Raw genomic sequence first — 21076 nt, forward strand, 5'->3', positions numbered from 1 at the left:
AATAAACTTAATCAGCTTGTCCTCTTCAAAATACTGAAAGAGGAGTTGAAATGGGCGTGTGATTCTCATCAATTGTAACTTGCTGCCATCATGCAAAAACTGCAGCTGTCTGGCAGAGAATAAGGGTGGTGTTATGAGCTATATAGCGAAGACAGTGATCACAATAAAACCAGCACTCTTTTATTGTGTTGTGCAAATAAAAAGTTGGGATTCTAACTGCTGCAGTTCTCATTTTGGAGAGCGAGTAGGTTTTCACTAGCAGTGGAGGGATTTTTTTTTTTTTTTAAAGCAAAATGTCAGTGGAAAGTGTTTTTTAAAAAAAAAAAAGTGGAAAGTGGTGGAGTTTGTTTTTGGTTTTGTCTTTATACAGTTCACCAGAAATGGTTGTGGAATACTATTTATTAGTAATTTTAAAACAGTATAAATTGTCCTCTTAAAATGGGTAACATTATTGTACAAATGGGTTCTGAACCCTGAAGTCATTCCTGTTATTGATTGTCTCGATTGTTTCAGGGAGTAGCATGTAGGGAGGTAGGGAGCTTTTGGTGTAGCCGTGTCAAAATATAAAACAGATATTTCCTACTGTGGGGTGGAGAAGAGGCTTGAAAAATCCACTTAACTATGGTGAATGTGAAGTTGTCCCTAATAAGTCATCAACTTTTGCAGACTCAAAACATTTGTTAAAAGGAAAAGTGTGTAGCCATTAAGGCTAGAAGATAAATTTCCAGCCATGAACCAAGTACAAGTCAATATCTTTCTAAGTCTGTAAACGGATAGATGCAATGTCTTTCTTTTTGCCTGGTTTATCTGCAGTTTTTGTACTGGTATAGGGTTGTTGTTTTTTTTAAAGTGAAATAGTTATATCAGTACAATTCCTAGTGTGGACACAGTTATAAATGTATCTTGTACCAGAATGGTTTCTTCACCTTCCTGTATGGGTATAAGCCATACTAATATAACTGTGACGCACTTGTGGGATTGTACTGTTTTTATCACTCTCAGTATAGTGAAAGCAATACAACTTTTGTCTGTAGACACAGATTCCACCGTAGTTCCTTTCACTTGCTTTCCATGGTAATTTTGCCATATGGTCCCAAGCATGAGCAATGAATGCCAAGGAAGGGCACACTGTAACTGGATACTGATTGTATTTGATTTATTACCTTAGTCAGAAACAATTTGAGATCTTCAGTGAAACAGTAATGATTGAAGAGCTAACGGATGTTAGGGTTGTACCTTGTATTTCGGAATAGGTAAAACGGTACAGCTTTTGTGTGTAAACAAGCCTGTCGCTACTCAAAGCCTTCCCAATCCGCAGCAGAGTAATAGGGAACCCTGTAAGCAACAGTGAAGCTGACCAAGAATCTGATTGATTTCACTTCGTTGCATATGACTTTTCTAGGTGGCAGCACAGGGTTAGGCCCTGGAGGTATACACTAGGGAGGAGGACCCCAAATGGAGGCTGGGAAAGGGTTGACCAGTGCAGACAACCGCTATTCTTGCAGCAATGAGGAGAATCAAGGAGCAGTGCCGAGAGAGAGAGAGTGCCTCCATCCAGTGTGTTTGGGGAATTCACATTTTAGGCACTTGATAGCTGATGGTTACAAAAGATGGAGTTCCTGGGTGTAGGGTCTGTGGACAGCACCCTGTTAGGAATCCAGAACCTTCCTCTTCATCCTAAAGTGAGTGTAGGGGAAAGAATAAATGGTAATTTTTCAAGGTTCTGCCCACATGTAATAGCAGAATAAAATTAAACTCATTATAACTAATTTTGCATTCTTAAAGATTAGAGATTGGTTAGAGATTTAAAAAATCTTAAATTCTGAAGCACTTAAATTCTGATGCAGCCACTGGGCAAGTAGTTGTGATCTGGTCTAAGTCTACTCCACTCTTTCCTAGCAGATTGTTCAAAGGGGGTGAGAGGGCCTTGGGTTCTCAACAAAGCATTGTCTCTGTGGCTCCATATCTTTGGTGCTGTTTGTTTAGTTTGCTGGCTATTAGGGCTTGAAAAGTGTATGAAGGGGTGGGTATAAGTAGATAGGGTGAGTTTGTGGGTGTGAAGGGGAGAGTAGAGGAAACAAGACAGTGGATAAAAAAAAATCATGATTTTAAAATATCAAGTAATATTTATCATTCAAATCAGATTTTTTTTTATTTATATGTTGCTAATTCTTTCTCTTCCTATTTTATATTCTTGTATGGCTAAAGTGGATATTTTCTACTTGTTTCTTTAATTAGTTTCCTGCTTGTTAGTAGAATTTCAGATTACTAGAGGTTTTTTCTGCTAAGAAGTTTCAAACTTAAAATGAAAAAGACAAGTCCAGGATTTCATTAACATCCATACTGTGTGTCTTAAGAGCCTAACTTTTAGGTTCCTGCTTCTGAAAACTTTGGTTTGAGTGATTTTTTTTTAATAAAGTTTGCAATAACTTTGTTTAATGTATTGAAATAATTTTCTTTAACACTGAAGCAGTTTTGTTTTGAAATGACAAAGATTTTATGATACTGAGAGAAGTTTTTAATAAAATACAATTTTAGCCCCCAGTGCTGCAAACACTTATGCATGCACTTAGCTTTTAGTAAATGAGTAATCCTGTTGAAGTTAGTGGCGCTATTCCTGTGAGCAGAGTTATGTACCTGCTTACATGTTTACAAGATCAGAGCCTTAATTTTTGATATTTTTTTTTGCCTATATATAGCAATTTTGGAAAATTCAAATAGGCTAGTTCATTATAAATTTTAATGTAATGTGTTAACACAGAGTGTCTAATTGGTTTTACGTAGCCTCAATCTGATTTAAGTCAATTGTTTAAAAAGATTTAAATAATGATTTTAAATAGCCTTGTTTTTGTTTTGTTTTTGTTTTTTTAAAGCATGCTTAGAAAAGAAGACTTCACAGAGAGAATGAGATGGGGGGAGAGGAGGGAGCAGAGAGAATGAGATGGGGGGAGAGGAGGGAGCAGAACTTTTTCAAACCTGGGTGGGAATGTTTGGTTTAATAATGCAAATTATGGTAGTATGCTTTTGTATTTATCTATCCTGCACTGATCACCAATGTTTTACAATTATAACCACATCACAGTATAAAACAAGTTGGCTCACCCCTTCTTTTCTTTTATAATGTTGAGTGAGTATTCTCACTACTTGGCGTATTTGATTGACCAAGTACTGTTTGGAATAATCACTATACAAAACTGGTTTGCTGTAAATGCTTTCTTCGTATCCTGCTCCAGTCTATCAGTCTGAAAAGTCAGATAACTATATTTTATATCAGGCTCAATACCTGCCCTCTGCCAGCCGTCAGTGAGGACACACTCTCCCCTGCTCCCCCCCCCCCCCAGTCCCTTGAATGGGAGTGGCCGAATAACCCTTCACAAGCAACTGTGGCCTCAGCAGGAGGTGGGAATGGGGATGCTGATACAACTTTGCATGGCTCCTCAATCCCCATAGCATGTTTCTGAAGTGACACCCAGAATTTGCAGGATTGGTCCCTTGCCGAATCTTCCAGAGCTAAGTTAAGTGCCTAATGTGACAGTCAAAGCTTAAATCTTGTAGCTATTCTAGAATATTGAAAAGTTGACGTGCAGTAAAGTAGATCTTGAAGTTATAGAAGGAAGCTGATGAGGGCTCTGAGCACTCTGTGAAACCCAGTCAAGGTCTGGGGAGAGTCCTGTAACAGCAACTCCTCTGGCTAATTTAAGGAGCTTCATTGACTGACTTCAGAGGAAGTCTCATTAGTCCTGTTCTTATTGGAGGATGTTGGCTGTGATGTGGGTAGGGGGAGGCACCCAGTAGTGACCCAGAAGCTCCCAGGTTACTTCAGTGAGTGCATGCCATTCTAACCCTTTCATGTGCTCCTGAATGCAGTGCAGCCAGATTTACCAGGTATACTGTTACATTATAAGGTTGATTTCATTATACAGCATAGCTGCAGGAGTGGAGGACTAGTGGCTAATACAGGGGTAGGCAACCTATGGCATGTGTGCCGAAGGCGGCACGCGAGCTGATTTTCAGTGGCACTCACATTGCCTGGGTCCTGGCCACCGGTCTGGGGAGCTCTGCATTTTAATTTAATTTTAAATGAAGCTTCTTAAACATTTTAAAAACCTCATTTACTTTACATACAACAATAGTTTAGTTATATGTTATAGACTTATAGAAAAAGACCTTCTAAAAACATTAAAATGTATTACTAGCACGCGAAACCTTAAATTAAAGTGAATAAATGAAGACTCGCAACCCACTTCTGAAAGGTTGCCGACCCCTGGACTAATATAAAGTGTGAACAAGTATTTTGAATTGCTTTTATAAGCTGCTTAAATACAGGATGTTTATTCTGTAAGCAATAGAAAAATAGTATTTCTATGAAAAGTGTACTATGATATATTTATTAGTCACTGACTATTTTATTAAGTATTTTTTCAATATCTTAGGTTTTGCTATTGGCATGCCTGTCTGTGAATTTGATATGGTTAAGGATCCAGAAGTACAGGACTTCCGAAGAAATATTCTTAATGTTTGTAAAGAAGCAGTGGATCTTCGAGATGTGAATGCACCCCATAGTAGAGCATTATATGTCTGTCCGCCAAATGTTGAATCTTCACCGGAACTGCCCAAGCACATATACAGTAAATTAGATAAAGGTAAAACAAATGTTTGCTATAATGACTTAATGGTACTTATTTCTATTAACAAAAATTTCAGTTGGTACAATTCATGATGGCCGACAGGTGAATCGTTATTTATGTAGTATATTTAATACACTGTAGCAACGTCTTAGTATTTGGTTACACGCTTTGTCTTCAGTCAGGATAATCTGCTTGGTAGGAGTTGAACTCAAAAGAAATGCCACATTTGATCAAGCACATAGAATATAGAAAATTGAACTAGGAAAACTTTTACAGCTTGAGTTATCCAGTTATTGCACTGATTGATGCAACTGTTTCAGTGATTATGTGACAGGGTGGACTGATTTGCCAGCTGCTATTAGCATTTTTGTCTGAGTTCAGAAGTGTCTCTAATAATATTTAGAGCATGTAGAATTAAATGATCCTGGAAACATAAACTATCTTTTAGTCCTTAGTTATAGAATAGTCATATTGTCTGGAAAAAGATTGGCTGAAAAAGTACTAGTTGTTTAGAAATAGTTTTGTAATTAAATGACAGTTTGAATGTACATGTACTTGGACAGTAAGACCAGAATGGCTTTTTCAGAAGTCAATGTAAGTGGAGTCCACTGAGCACTTTTGCAGAAGGTTCTCTGCACTTTGGGCTGTGAATTGTGGCTGCATGCTCTTTCAGTAAGGATTATGTCAAGCAATTCCGAGTCTGACCAGTTTCTTTAGAAGACTATGTATGGGCAATAATAGAATCTGATGTTATTTCACATTATTCCAGGGCAAATAATAGTGGTGATATGGGTAATAGTGTCCCCGAACAATGACAAGCAGAAATATACCTTAAAAATCAACCATGACTGTGTTCCTGAGCAAGTTATTGCTGAAGCAATCAGGAAAAAAACACGAAGTATGTTGCTGTCATCTGAACAACTAAAACTCTGCGTTTTAGAGTACCAGGGCAAGTATATTTTAAAAGTGTGCGGCTGTGATGAATACTTGCTAGAAAAATATCCTCTGAGCCAGTATAAGGTGAGTTACTTGTTGTAAATTAATGGATTTATTTAAAAATACAGTAGAAGAATTAAAACTGGGAGGGCAGTAAGGGACGGATGTATTAAGATTATGTGACTGACTTAAGTTTCATTTCTTAAACTAATTCAGAAGGCAGAAAATGAAAATTCATATTAGCCAACTAGCGTAAATTTTTGTGCAATTGACTTTACTGCGTACAGTTAATTGCCATATAAATAAAAATGCAACGGAAGTGCTCAGCTTTGGTCTACCCAGGCTCCCATTGAAGCCTGTGGGAATTTATTCTGATCGAGTAAAGGTCAGTGCTGAGCACTTTTGGCAATACCACCCTACGTTTCTGAGAGAGAATGCTGAATTACAAAATAGACATTACTACTGTAAATGACATTTTTTATATAGAAATAGATATTCTAACTCCTGTTTGCTTTGTGGTTATTGAAATAACAATACTGAGTATCCCTCCACTGCAGAAATTATAGGCAAGTCGTTTTTAATTTTTCTTTGTCCCTGGGTTTATCTCTTTTTCTCCCCGCCTTGTGTTTTTTTGTCTTAAGTAATAGCTATTACTTTGACAGGGAACCACTGGATGGAAGAGTGGATGAGCTGCTCCCTTTGGAGCAGACATCAGTGTTTCTCAATAGACCTGGTGACAGAAACTGACTGAGTTGTGTTGCTTTCTCTTTAGAGACTGTACCACTAGTGTAACATGACACCTCCTGCCCTTTACCGCTAGCTGGAAACATGGAATTCAGATAGAATGTGCTACTGCTGCAGACATTGGGTTTTTTTTTTTTTTTTCCCTTAAAATTTGTATATCATGCTGTCTGCTTGGTCATGTGCAATAAGCTAGTTAAAAGCATTGGTGTTGTAACTGAAAACAATGTAAAGGATGCTATAAAGATAACTGCTACAAGAGCTCATTAAATGTAATTTTTTTAGTCTTCTGGATTGTATATACACTTTCCTTTAATATTTTTAAGTGGTGATTACAAAGAAAATACAGCAAAACAGACTTTTCTTTCTTTCTTTTTTTCTACCAACTATTGCAGTACATAAGAAGTTGTATAATGCTTGGCCGAATGCCCAACCTGATGCTGATGGCTAAGGAAAGCCTTTATACCCAGCTGCCACTGGATACCTTTACAATGCCATCTTATTCCAGGCGGATCTCTACAGCTACACCATACATGAATGGCGAAGCGTCAGCCAAATCTCTCTGGGTCATAAACAGTGCTCTCAGGATAAGAATTCTCTGTGCCACCTATGTAAATGTAAACATTCGAGACATTGACAAGGTAAGTGAAATTCTGAATGCCTGGATGTTAAATTATTGCCTAGAATCAGAATGAAAACACTGAGTCACACTCAGTTCAATAGGCCTCTCTAACAAAATTAGGGAATCAGTTGATCAACAATATATGCTGATACCAGCTACTAGTGTTGATTAGGGGCCTAACTCACACTTCAAGTCAGTGGAAGGACTCTCACTGACCAGTGAGTATTGGACAGGGCCTTGGCGCATACAGAGCACACAGACAACTAGCAAAGTTTATATTTTCAAAGCACATTTTCTAACTAAAAGTACATGATAGACCAGGGCTGGGCAAACTACAGGCTGTTTTAAGCTGGCCCGCGAGCTCCCGCTGGGGAGCGCAGGATCTGGGGCTTGTCCTGCTCCAGCACTCCAGCCAGGGCACAGGGTCGGGGGCCACTCCACACGGCTCCCAGAAGCAGAGCCATGGCCCCCCCCTTCGGCTCCTATACGGTCCAATGGTCCCCTCTGGCGCTCCAATGGGAGCTGCAGGGGTGGGGCCTGCGGACGGGGCAGCGTGCAGAGCCACTTGGCTGCACCTTAGCGTAGGAGTCAGAGGAGGGACATGCTGCTGCTTCCAGGAGCCGCTTGAGGGAAGCGCTGCCCGGAGCCTGCACCCCTGAGCCTCTCCCCACGCCCCTACCCCAGCCCTGATCCCCCTCCCACCCTCTGAACCTCTCGATTCCAGCCTGGAGCACCCTCTTGAACCCAGACTCCTCATTCTGAGCCCGCACCCCCAGCCAGAGTCCTCACCCACGCCTGGAGCCCCCTCCCACACCCTGAACTTCTCATTTCTGGCCCTACCCCAGAGCCCGCACCCCCCAAACACAGCCCTCACCCACTCCTGCACCCCAACCCCAATTTTGTAAGCATTCATGGTCTGCCATACAATTTCTATTCCCAGATGTGGCTCTTGGGCCAAAAAGTTTGCCCACCCCTGTGATAGACCATCAAATAAGGAAAAAGTATGGTTAAGCTGCAGTATATTTGAAAAGGCCATATAAACGCCTCTTTCAATTTTGTTTTGTTTTTTTAAAGTATCTTCCAGAAGTTAAAAGTGGTGTGCGCACACGCTGCTCCCAATGCCACCATTTTTTCTTTTGACATACATAGAAGTCAGTACGTAAATTCAGGCACATGCTTTCAAACTTGGCTGCCTAAAGTACCTAAATCTATCTTTAGGTATCCAAATACATTACCTGATTTTTTCAGAGTTTTTTAGCACCCTCAGCTGACATTGATTTCAGTGGGTACTAGGAATTACATGACATATTAGAAAATTAGGCACTTGTTTTAGACACCTAAATCTGAGAATTTTGGTCTTATTCATTTAATAAGAAGCATCATAAAACTTCTAAAATTTTCCCTTTTACATATTACTGTAACTTACAATCTGTGAAACCCAAAGCATTGAGGTTGAATGCTTAGCAATTTGTAGTATCAGGTCTTAATTTGGTGATTTATCTAAAATAAACTTGGGGAGAAGCAGGAAACAATAAGTAAAGATTTTTCTTGTGTATCTTAAAACAACAAATACTATGCTTAAAGAGCCATTACTGTAAGAACTGGGACAAGTTTACTACCCTTACTTGAAAGAAAGAGAGAGAGATTTCAGCATAAACTGTTACCACCCTAGCTCTTTTGCGTGCTTGGAAGTTGCCCAGTTTATCTTCCATCCCCATGGCTTGCCCTGGTAATCAAGAATAAATTCCAGTTATGTTACTACTTAAAGTTATTTGAAATGCAGTCATAACTAACTTTGAAATGGTGATACAGAAATAGTAAACTAAAATTTTGTACTAGAAGCACAGTAAGAATACTTTACAGTATGTGAACTCATTTATGCCATCTAGCTTTCTCAAATTGATAGAAATTAAAGTGTGACACATGGTTCTAATCAGCATCTAATAGTGTTGGTGTTTACAGTAAAACCTTTGTTAAGACTAGGGTCTAGCATTCAAATGGGCTATAACAGGGGTTAATGCTTAAACACGTTATTTTCAGATCTATGTCCGAACTGGTATCTACCATGGAGGAGAACCATTATGTGACAATGTGAATACTCAAAGGGTACCTTGTTCCAATCCCAGGTAAATAATGTTACTGTAACAATTCAGGGAAATCTGATTTCCAGAGTTTTCTAAAGCAGAAATAGATTGTCAGTACCAATTTTTACCATCAAGCAGGGAGTATCATTAAGATAGTAGGCCCCACCAAGAGAAAAAGCAAGCCTTATTTTCTAAAAGGAGGTACTGAAAATCAATTATCATAAACTAAAAACGTTCTTATTTAACGTGTATAGCTGTCTAAGAATTATAATTAATCACTGGAGTTTTCCTTTTAAATTGATTACTCATTTCCGTTTACAAATTTGTTTAATTGGATTAATTTAGGGTTTGCAGATCTTCATTTTGGCTTGTAAAATATTATGTAAAAGCAGCAACCTTTTACTCAACAGGTCTGTTCTCTACGTGTATTCAGAGTTTTGTCTGTGACCCAAAAATTTGCTACATTTCCCCTTTTTGTTTTACAATACAGAACCAGCATAGCTACTGGAAATTGAGCTAGATTCTGTTCTGCCTTGTGACTTGTTAGCAAAGCTCCAATTGCAAGTTCACATTCTGCTTGTAACATGCAACAGTTCTTTTCAGAGGGTTGCACAAATGTTTGCCCTGCAGAATCTATCACTATGACAAAAAGACAAACATAGCTTGACTTTCAGATCCCAAGGTGTGTTTGCAGAGCTGGCTGCTTAACCTATTGTCTTCTACCACTTGTTCTGTTGATCTCACACTAGAATCTGGGTACATGACTGGGGTTTCTAGGCAATATCACAATACAAACAATCTGTTTTGGGCAATTGTTTTTCAATGAGTGAGGCATAATAAACAGGGAACCTCACAATACAGTTTAATAGAATCACTTCTCAAAATAAAACCACACTTTGTCAGAGGTCTCAAACACGATTCAGCCCGCGGAGTTATTTCCTGCGGCCTGCCATAGGGCCAACTGCACCGGCAGCCAAGCTACCCTCACTCCCCCCGTCCCCCCTCGTTCTCCCCTCCGAGCGCACCGCGTCTCCGCTCCTCTGCCTACTTCCCAGCGCTTCCTGATTCTAAACAGCTGTTTGGCGGCGCTTAGGACATTCCAGGAGGGAGGGGGGAGGAGCATGGAGGGGGTGGCATGCTTGGGGAGGAGGTGGAAAAGAGGTAGGGCTGGAGCAGGGATTTGGGGAAGGGGTGGGAAGAGGCGGGGCAGGGGCGGAGCCTCATGGACTAGATGAGCAGTCTGAGGTATGACGTTCAGTATGTACGATTCTTTGCTGTGAGTAGTTGGGAAGAATATTTGTTAAAAGTGGCAATGTATTTTGTAAGAATAGTTACTTTAAAAAGTTCCTGCCATTACAGCTATGTTGATAGACTGTTAGTGTAGATCATCATCAGTGTTACTGACCACATAAGGAATAGTTACAGGTGTTTATATTTTACTAAAACCCCTTTTTGCATTACAGTTTTTAAAAAGTTGTTAAATTGACTTTTAATAGCATAGTATATTACTCTTCATTTTTTACTATACTTTTGTATCTTTATATGAAAAGATTTCAGTGATGCAGCCCTTGGGCCAACATACTAGTCCACATTTGTGATTTGGTGATTTGAGTTTGAGATCCCTGCTTTAAGTGGAAACCTTTTTCACTATCAACATGTTGGACTGTGATTTAATCAATGTCCACCAACCCAACACAAGCCATTAGGGAGGGGAAAATGCTGTTGGGGCTTCAGGGCAACTGGAAATCTGGAATTAGGATGCCCCTGAAATGTAGCAGGGAATAGAAAGAGCTTTAAAAAATATAGGAATAGATACTGTTAGGGGAAAAGAGTTTTGTAAGTGAGAAGAGAAAAGTGTATAAATAAAAATACAGAGGAAAAGGTGGAATTGACATACACTGTGGCCCATGTAAAGAAGAGCTACGAGGCAAAGAGAAGATCAGAGAGCAATTCACTAGAATGGAAATTAATTGATTTGAAAACCTAAATAGGTTAGATCTACTCTGGTTTGTGTCTAAAAACGAAATGTGGAAATTCAAATGGTGGTGATGTAAATACAAAATGTGTGTGGTACAAATGTATGCCAGTGAATTTAAAACAAAGGTCTTAATCTCTAAAAAGTACTTTGCAATTTCTTCAGTGTTCGCTTTCTGGCTCTAATGATAGTTGTGGGGCCTCAGTATCTGCTTGGATCAGCCCCAGAATGTATTCAAAAATAATTCCAAATTCACATTTTCTGTCTGATTGACCTTGCATGTCTTTAGAAAAGTTTATTAGTTGGTACTTAAATTTTGCTTGCAAACACTACTGCTCTCCAAGGGAATGAATAGATATTCTATTAGGCCTGTTAATTATATACTATATGGTTATTGAAAAATAATTTCTCTCCCCCAGTAGCTGTGGTTCAGTTTATCTGCAGTGTTAATATAGTATATGGATGTTTGGGGAAGAAGTCTCTCTTTAGGGAAAGAATGATGAAAGGTGTTAGTCCAGAACATTATCATATTCATTAAAAAAGTTTTTCCATTCTTTGTCTTCAGCCACTGGCTCTTCTCCAAAGCTCTTGAGGCTGCAAGGTAGCCATTTCCCCCCTGTATTGTAATTTCAGGGGAAGGAACTTTCAGAAAAAGTTGCCCCTCCATATCCCTATTCTTCTGATAGCAGGTACTAGCAGCCAACAACAGGGATTGCAGCTGTATTGGGGGTTCTGAGTTGTGTAGTTCTGTAGTGACTGCAGCATGAATCCACTTAAAAGGGATCTTTTCAACCATGCTGTACTTTAGCTCCCTACTATGTGAGAGGCTGGGCGCACTTTTGTTTTTCCATCCTGGAGAAGACCATGTGGATGGAAATGAAGGTGGCTTATACCGACAGCTGCTGCCTCTAAAGTTTACGCTCATCAGAAGCTTCATGATAGGTCACCCTTTTCTCTTGGTGGAGGATTATATCGCTTGATCTAGCTCATTTGTGTTCCAGAATCTGCATCCGTATCCCTTTTGCATTAGCCTCTTGGAGGGGAGCTTCATCCACCCAAGACAAGAAACCAAACATAGCAGCACTATACTGGTTCATGAGAACCAGAACGTGAATTAACTCTAAACAGACTGGTCTAGTTTCACTATCCATGCTGAGTAAACAATACAAATGGTAAAAAAAAAAAAAAAAAAATCTAATGTGACCTACATTTTGTTAATAGGAAAATGAATGATCTTGTTAGCCTTGGTTCAACTCTCCCATTCACCAAAAGAGCTGTTGATGTGGAAATTCACCAAGCGCTGTTCTCTCTGATCTCTCTGTTGCTGAGTTCCCCCTCTCAGACTATCACTTGGTCTTTTTCAGTATCGCTTATTGGCAAACTCCCCCTGTCACTTGACCTTTCCATATGTTGAATGGAAAGAATCTATTGGAATTCTTTTGAGGGGGTCAACAAGCATCTGGGTAAGGGTGATCCAGTGCATATAGTGTACGTGGACTTTCAGAAAGCCTTTGACAAGGTCCCTCACCAAAGGCTCTTAAGCAAAGTAAACAGTCATGGGATAAGAAGGAAGGTTCTCTCATGGATCAGCAACTGGTAAAAGGATAGAAAACAAAGAGTCAGTTTTCACAATGAGAGAGGTAAATAGTGGTGTCCCTCAAGAGCTTATACTGGGACCAGTGCTGTTCAACATATTCATAAATGATCTGGAAAAGGGGTAAACAGTGAAGTAGAAAAGTTTGCAGACAATACAAAATTACTCAAGATAGCTAGGTCCAAAGCAGACTTTGAAGAATTACAAAACTGGGTAACTGGGCAGCAAAATGGCAGACTAAATTCAACTCTACATACAAATTGATGGGGTCTAAATTAGTTATCACTCAAAAAAGAGATCTTGGAGTCATTGTGGATAGTTCTCTGCAAGTATCTGCTTAATGTGCAGCTGCAGTCAAAAAAGCTAACAATGTTAGGAACCATTAGGAAAGGGTTAGATAATAAGACAGAAAATATCATAATGCCACTATATAAAGCCATGATATGACCACAGTTTGAATACTGCATTCAGTTTTGGTTGCCCCATCTCAAAAAAAGTATATTAGAAATGGAAAAGGTACAGAGAAGGGCAACAAAAATTATTAGGGGTATGAAACAGCTTCCATGTGAGGAGCGAGAGAGAAGGACTGGGACTGTTCAGCTTGGAAAAAGAGACAACTGAGTGGGGATAGGATAGAAGTCTATAAAATCATGAATGGTGTGGAGGAAATGAATAAGGGTGTGTTATTTGTCCCTTCATGTAACACAAGAACCAGGGGTCACAGGATGAAATTAAAAGGCAGCAAGTTTAAAACAAAGAAAAGGAAGCACTTCTTCACACAATGCACAGTCCGCCTTTGGAACTCCATTGCCAGAAGATGTTATGAAGGCCAAACTAGGTTCAAAAAAGAATTAGATAAGTTCATAGAGGATAGGTCCATCATTGGCTATTAGCCAAGATGATCAGGGATGCAGTCCTATACTCCGGGTGTCCCTAACCCTCTGGCTTCCAGGAGCTGGGACTGGATGGCAGGGGATGGATCACTCAATAATTGCCCTGTTCTGTTCACTCCCGCTGAAGCATCTGGCACCAGCTACTGTCGTAAGACAGAATACTGGCCTAGATGGACTCTTGGTATGTCCCAGTATGGCCACTTTGACATTCTTATTTCCAATCCAATGCTAACAACTTGTCTGCTTTCAGCCTTCTCTTCTACTGTTATGGTGGTTGATTCTCTTTTTCTCCTCTCCTCTATCCTTACTCTTTTGCCCGTCTCTCCCATTGCAAGGTCCGCCCTACCATCCCCCCAGTCCTGGATCACTCTCAATAGCTGCTTCCTCTGTTTCTGCTCTCATGCCATGGAGCATCTCTGGCAGAAATTCTGTGACCAGGCTGACCTTCCTCCACTACAGATTTGTTCTTTCCTCTCTAAGTTCTGCCATCTTCCTAGCTAAACAACTCTACTTCTCCAACTTAATTACATCTCAACTACCACCTTATCTCCCTTTTCCCTTTTATTTCTAAGGTTATTGAACACATTGTTTACAATTACTGTCTGGAGTTCCTCCCCTCTAGTTCCATCTTAGACCCTCTCCAGTCCAGCTTCTGTCTCTTGCTTTCAACTGAAACTGCTCTTGCCAATGGTCTCTTCTTAACCATATCTCGGAACTAGTACTCTATCCTCATCCTCATTGACCTGATAGTTGACCATTCTCTTCTTCTTGAAATCTTATCCTCCCTTAGCTTCCATAACTGTTTTCTCCCTCCCCTAGTTCTCCTCCTAACTCTCTCATTGCTCCTTCAGCGTGTCCTTTGGAGGATCTTCATCATGCCATCTCCCAATTTGGGGGCGGGGAGGGAGGATTCTGCAGGGCTCTGTCCCTGGTCCCCTTCTCTTCTCCCTCTGCACCTCTTTCTCTGGGTAATCTCCTCCACAAACACAAATTCAACTCTATGGGGCCAACTCATAGATCTACCTCTCTACTCCAGTCTCCTTCTGTCCAAACTAATATCTTAGCGTATCTCTCTGAAATCTCTTTTTGGTTGTCTTGCTGTCAGCTCAGGTGCAACATGGCTACAAGAGAGCTCTTTATCTTCCCCTTGAAGGCCTCCCAGCTGCCTCCTTTCTTTTTCCTGTGGACAACCCCACTTGCCTCCCAGTTGCTCATACTCATAATCTGGTGTCATCTTTGACTTGGACTTCTCTCTAGATCCTCACATCCAACCTAGATCAAAGTCTTGTTGATTCTTTCTGCATGACAACTCCAAGATATAACCTTTCCCATCCATTCACACAACTAAAACTCTTGTCCAACCTTTCATCAATGCATATCTCAAATACTGCAATATCCTTTTCTCTGGCCTTGGTTAATTCAGTCTTGCCATTCAGAATGCTGCTGCAAAAATCATTTCCCTAGCCTGTCGCTTTAACCATGTCACCCCTTTCTTTATGGCCCTCCACTGACTTCCCCTTCTGTCTTGCATCAAACCTGTTACTCGTCTTCACTTTCAGAGCCCCTTGCAGCCTGCACTACCTATCATCTCTCATTCACTACCAAGATATTGACTCTTGTCTCTGATTGGTCAATGATGACAGCATTCATCCTCTAATTGTTAAGTTTTCAAACATCTTTGTGCTTTCTCCCATGCTGCCCCTCACATATTAGAGGAATTCTGAGTAAATAGTTGCAAAGCTACATCAATATCCTCCTTCAAACTCTCTCCTTTTCTGTGATGGCTCCAAAAAACTGAACAAAAACTAGGCCACTGGTGCACAGAGGCCACAGCCTGTCATTCTGACCATTGTTGTCTCGTGTCCTTATATTCCCCCATCTATTTGTGTCCATCTGTTTTGTCTCTTGTTTTATACTTAGATTACAAGCTGTTTGTGGAAGGAACTGTCCTTTTGTTCTGTTTGTACAGCACTTAGCATAGTGGGTTTCTGATCCATGACTTAAGACTCCTAGGTGCTACGATAATACAGGTAACACAAGAACTAGGGGCTACCAAATGAAATTAATAGGCAGCAGGTTTAAAACAAACACGAGCAAGTATTTTTTCACACAACACAGTCAAGCTGTGGAACTCCTTGCCAGAGGATGTTGTGAAGGCCAAGACTATAACAGGGTTCAAAAAAGAACTAGATAAATTCATGGAGGATAGGTCCATCAATGGCTGTTTGCCAGGATGGGCAGGGATGGTGTCCCTAGCACTGTTTCCCAGAAGCTGGGAGGGGGTGACTGGGGATGGATCACTTGATGATTCCCTGTTCTGTTCATTCCCTCTGGGGCATCTAGTATTGGCCACTGTCGGAAGACAGGAAACAGGGCTAGATGGACCTTACTCTGACCCAGTATGGCCATTCTTATGTTCTTAAATAATATCAGTCTCCTTTTAAGCAGAAATCCAAAGAGTAAGGTCTATGTAGAGCTAAGGGAGCACTATTGATACACTTGCAACTTTTAAGAACTTAATGTTCGCTTTTAAAATGCTCCTTTTTAGCATTTTGAGTTAGCTTTTCAGTTCTTCCATGAGCATAGTCAATTTTTAAAAGCTGGTGCCCTCTTTGAACAGAGGAAATCTAACTTGGCAACCCAACAAAGAAAATATAATTATGCATCTTTGCTTTTGTAGGGTAATAGCCAAACATATAAGTTGATATATTCAACATGTTTTAAGAAGTCTGTAACAACAATAATAATGATAATACTTGGTAGTTCTGTAGAGCCAAATTCCGCTCTTTGACACCCAAGTGTAAATTTGAAGTAACTCCATTAACTTCAGTGGAGTAATCCCAGAATTAGTGTTTGTAGCAGAGAGCAGAGTATGTGTCTGTTATTTATATGGAGGTTAAAAGGTGATGGAACTCCAAAAATTGCCTTCATGTGCAGAGTATGTAATGCTAGGGAGCTATTGCGATGAAAATCCCTACTGTCACTTATAGAAGACTGTAAAATTTCAATCCTGCTGCTCTGTAAAATGGAGCATTTGAAGAAACCATTTGTAATTATAACAATCTTTATCTTTACAGCCTTATTTTATTAGTTACAGTGCAGTAATTGGTTGCACTCACTGTTCTTCAGGCTTCTCTGACTTTCATTGGCTAAGAGACATCCTGTACTAAATTCAAGTATTCTTCTCCAGTGTTGTTAATTGTTTCCTGTGCAGTCTCAACAGAATCATAATTAATATAGCTATGCAAATATTTGGAAAGTATCCATTAGCTAGCTAGGAAATTATTCTTTCTTATTACACTGTTGTACAGGAAGTATTGCTGTAGATCAGTGATATTCAACCTTTTTTTATTTGCGAACCATTAAAAAATTTCAAATAGAGAGGCTGACCCCTTTGGAAATCTTAGACATAGTCTGCAGACTCCCAAGGATCCGCAGACCACAGGTTGAAAACCAGTGCTGTAGGTTGTTGGCATTTAGTAAATACAAATACCAAATTTGTAGCGAAACTTAACCTTAAGAAAAAAAACACAATATTTTATCGTACCCGGGAAAAGGAAGTGTACATCAGGGAGAAGAGTAGTGAGACACTGGTTTTTACTAAATGTAAAAGTGACCAGTGGTGTATGACAGTTTTTCATTCATTTGCTTCCTCTTAGGATTTATATCCTCAGAATTGAATTTTTTTTTTCTTCCATTTGTCTGTGACAGTACTTCCTCTACACCTTGGAAGGGGAGGGGGGTTTCTTCAGAGAGCTATTTACATATTAGTAAGACTACATTTTAGTCATGGATATTTTCAGTAAAAGTCACAGATAAGTCCTGGGCAGTAAACAAAACTTCATGGCCTGTGACCTGTCCATGACTTTTACTAAAAATACCAGTGCATAAAACTTGTGGGGAGAGGTGGGGGGGTAGGTGCTGCCTGGAGGCCCTGCGGGTGCTGGGGGAGGGCAGCCTGGCTGCTGGGTTGGGGGGGTGGCCCAGGACCCCTGCTGGTGCTGGGGGGGGGGGGGGGCGTAGGTGATGGCTCACAGGCTGGGACCCCCGCTAGTGTTGGGGCGGGGGGGTTGGCAGGCCCAGCAGGCTCCCTACCTGGCTCCACGCCTCCCCCCACCCCCCCGCCCCCAGCAACAGCAGAGTTTGGGTGTGGAAGGGGCAGGGGGTTGAGGCATGGGAAGGGGTGAGGCAGGCTCTGGGCAGCATTTACCTGGGGGGGCTCCTTGGAAGTGACGACACCCCCCTTGCTCAGCTGCTAGGCAGAGGCGTGGCCAGGCACCCAGCTCCCATGGGCCGTGGTTCCTGGACAATGGGAGCTGCAAAGCTAGCGCTCTGGATGGAGGCAGCATGCAGAGCTGCCTGGCCACGCCTCCACCTAGTAGCTGAGGAAGGGGGACGTCACTGCTTCCAAAGGGCCCCCCCAGGTAAGCGCCGCCCAGAGCCCGCCTCACCCCGTCCCGTGCCCTAGCCGCCTGCCCCCTCCCACACCCAAACTCTGCTGCTGGCGAGGGTCCAAGACTGCCCCAGCAGCAGCACAGGGGCTGCCTGAGCTGCCCCTGAGCCAGGTGCACCGTCCGCTGCAGAAGTCATGGAGGTCACAGAAAGTCACGGAATCCCGTGACCTCCATGACAAACCCGCAGCCTTACATATTAGTTATATCCTGTTCTGATGTGCTTAGATTTTTTTGCTCGACTTAAGCCTACTAAAGTGCTTAAAAATGCGTGGCTCTATATTGTAATGTAACTATAAATATGGCATTGTTTCCGAATGATCCCAATACTGAGTTTACAAGTAGAAACACATATTTCCAACTAACTAGTTCTTGTAACTCAAACTGGGCTCTGAGAGTCAAGCCAACTTCTTTACTTTGTATGCATCTTCATGAATAGTTAAAGATTTTGCAGGCCAAATTTAAATCCTCAATAACAACCATGCAAGCCCATGTCTTCAGACTAGGTCTACGTTGACAATTACAGTCAGGGAGTCTGCGCAAATGTGGATTAAATTTGGTAAACAATTCTATTGATGAGATGCCCAAGAAGGAATAAAATCCAGCTCGCTTTCTCTGAGCGACATTGGTTCTGCAGGGCTAACCAGAGTAAAAAGCAATAAGGACTTTAGTGACTAAAAGCAGTAGACATGACTGAATACATACAGGAGGGTGATCTGCTCAATCAGAAAGTGCCATTTTGATGATGATGCTCTTCTAGAGTAGAAATATATATTTAATATCCTTGGAGGAGGAACAAACTCCTGATTTTTCCATATCATTTTGTGCCTATTTACTAACTAAAGTGTACTGAGTTTTATCTGTTTTAACCTGGTTTTTATTTTACTTTTAAAATCCCACAGATGGAATGAATGGCTGTCATATGACATGTACATTCCTGATCTCCCACGTGCTGCTCGGCTTTGCCTTTCCATCTGCTCTGTTAAGGGCAGAAAGGGTGCTAAGGAGGTAAAATATTGAATAATTTTAATAGTTCTAATGTGTTGTAAGATAAAACTCCAGGTAGCCAAGTTTGGGAAGAACAGTTGGCCAACACTTCAATAGAAGTTGGTCTTACCAAAATCTTTTATTTTCTTGAATTTTTATTTGATTAAAATATCACCCAAGATGTATAGAAACTTCTCTTAACTTTGACTACAAATTAATTTTTTTGTTACCTGGTATATTTGTTGTATATTATCCATGCAGCACTAATTGTGGTCTGTATTGTTGAACAGAAAGGGTTAGGCCAAAATTTTCAAACGTGGGTGCCTAAAGTTAGGTTCCTCAAGCCATTCTTAGGTGCCTAAAAAATACAGGTGTGTGAGAAGGTGCTGAGCATTTGTATCTCCTTTTGACTTAAATGGGAGTTGGGGTTGCTAAGCAATTTGAAAAAAATCAGCAAGCTTTACAGAGGTGCCTAAAATGTGGGTTTTGGATCCTAACGTTAAGCATCCAGGCTCAAAAACTTTGGTCTTAAGTGTGGGTGTGTTCTGATGCACTATCTGTTTTTTGTTAGTTTGTGAGTATATAAGACTTTGCAGTTTTGTCAGTTTAAAATCCTTGAAAGACTTACTTGAGGAAAAAATCCTGGTAGGCAGCTGTAACTGTTTAGATTGTGTTCTTTGAAATGATTGTCACAGCAGCTGACAAGACAGAGGTTTGAAGTCTCACAGGGAAAATACGCTACAGCTGTCATAATTTGCTCTCTGCTAACCTACATATTTGATAATCCATACTTTCACATACACTGTCTCTCCACATTTGACAGTAAGGTTTTAATAGCAGAGATATAGTGCTGTAATGATGTCTCATGACAAATCTTATATGTTCTGTAATATATTGTGTAAATTTAAGTATTATCACAAATAATTAAAACTAGATTTGTCAAAATGAACAGTACAACTTACGCTGTAATTCTTGCCTTTTAATTGTTTGCTTTGCTCTTTTTGCTAACTTAAAAAATTGATTAATTATGGTAATACATTATTTATTCTTAATAGCAAGGTTCTACTACACTATTTTCCTTAATCCAGCTGACACCTGATATCCAAACAAGATTGCCTGAAAAAAGTATTGAGAAATATCCGATTCAGCGTGCATGCACATGACTTTCATGCGCATGTGTTGTTGTTGTTGCTGTTTTCTTGGTTAGAAAACTTAGAAATCAAGATATAACAAACAAGCAAGTCAAAAATGTAGGAAAAATAGTGGCTGTTAACTATGCTGGCTTTCATTTTGATAAATTATATTATTTCTGGTTTCCCATAGTGTCAATGCACTACAATACAAATAGTGTTTTGATCTACTTTATAATTGTGTGATTCCATAGTTCAGTTTTTCAAAAATCTTTTTCCTCCTCCCTTTATTCCTTGAAATCCAATATTGTACTATAACTTGATCACTCTTCACTCTCATTTATTAATGATCATTTGATCTTTTTAAGGAACACTGCCCATTGGCTTGGGGAAATATAAACATGTTTGATTATACAGACACTCTTGTGTCTGGGAAAATGGCTTTGAATCTGTGGCCTGTGCCTCATGGGCTGGAAGATCTGCTAAATCCTATTGGCGTTACTGGGTCAAATCCAAATAAGGTAAATTGATGCTTATATTCTAATTTCAGCCTTAGTAACACACATCTACTTGTTCAGATTATAGTGATTTCTAATTTATAATTTGTTTGAGAACAATCATGAAAATGCTTTTTTCCTCAGGAAACTCCATGTTTAGAGCTGGAATTTGATTGGTTTAGCAGCCCTGTAAAGTTTCCAGACATGACCGTGATTGAAGAACATGCCAATTGGACTATATCTCGAGAACTAGGGTTTAACTACAGCCATGCGGGGCTGGTAAGGAGAATTTATTTTCCAGGATTAGATACTAAAACTTTAAAATATTTGTACATTTTGAAGTGCTTTATTTGTGGGGGGAAATATATTTTATATCAAAATACATGAAGCCAAATTTTTTTTTATAAACACCAGACAAAAAATGGCCAACAGGTTCTGTCTCTTGCAGTAAAACATCTTGATGCGTCACTGATCAACCAAAATCTTTTAAGGATATAACTGTCTTACTGTGCAAACCGTTCTGGACTTTTTTCCAGCT

General features: G+C 40.2%; 1 protein-coding gene across 3 annotated transcripts in view; it reads left to right on the plus strand.

The window, feature by feature from the left end:
• The window catches only part of PIK3CA (phosphatidylinositol-4,5-bisphosphate 3-kinase catalytic subunit alpha), a 77181-nt gene that overhangs the window by 27094 nt on the left and 29011 nt on the right, over positions 1–21076 (plus strand). For all 3 annotated transcript variants that reach the window (XM_054039193.1, XM_054039192.1, XM_054039194.1), the window contains 7 exons: positions 4434–4643; positions 5398–5648; positions 6701–6946; positions 8968–9053; positions 18827–18932; positions 20410–20562; positions 20683–20817. In XM_054039193.1, coding sequence (XP_053895168.1) covers positions 4434–4643; positions 5398–5648; positions 6701–6946; positions 8968–9053; positions 18827–18932; positions 20410–20562; positions 20683–20817 — 1187 coding nt within the window. The remainder of the gene's footprint in view (positions 1–4433; positions 4644–5397; positions 5649–6700; positions 6947–8967; positions 9054–18826; positions 18933–20409; positions 20563–20682; positions 20818–21076) is intronic.

The sequence above is a fragment of the Malaclemys terrapin genome, chromosome 9 (genome assembly GCF_027887155.1).
Source record: "Malaclemys terrapin pileata isolate rMalTer1 chromosome 9, rMalTer1.hap1, whole genome shotgun sequence".
NCBI classification, from domain to species: domain Eukaryota; kingdom Metazoa; phylum Chordata; order Testudines; family Emydidae; genus Malaclemys; species Malaclemys terrapin.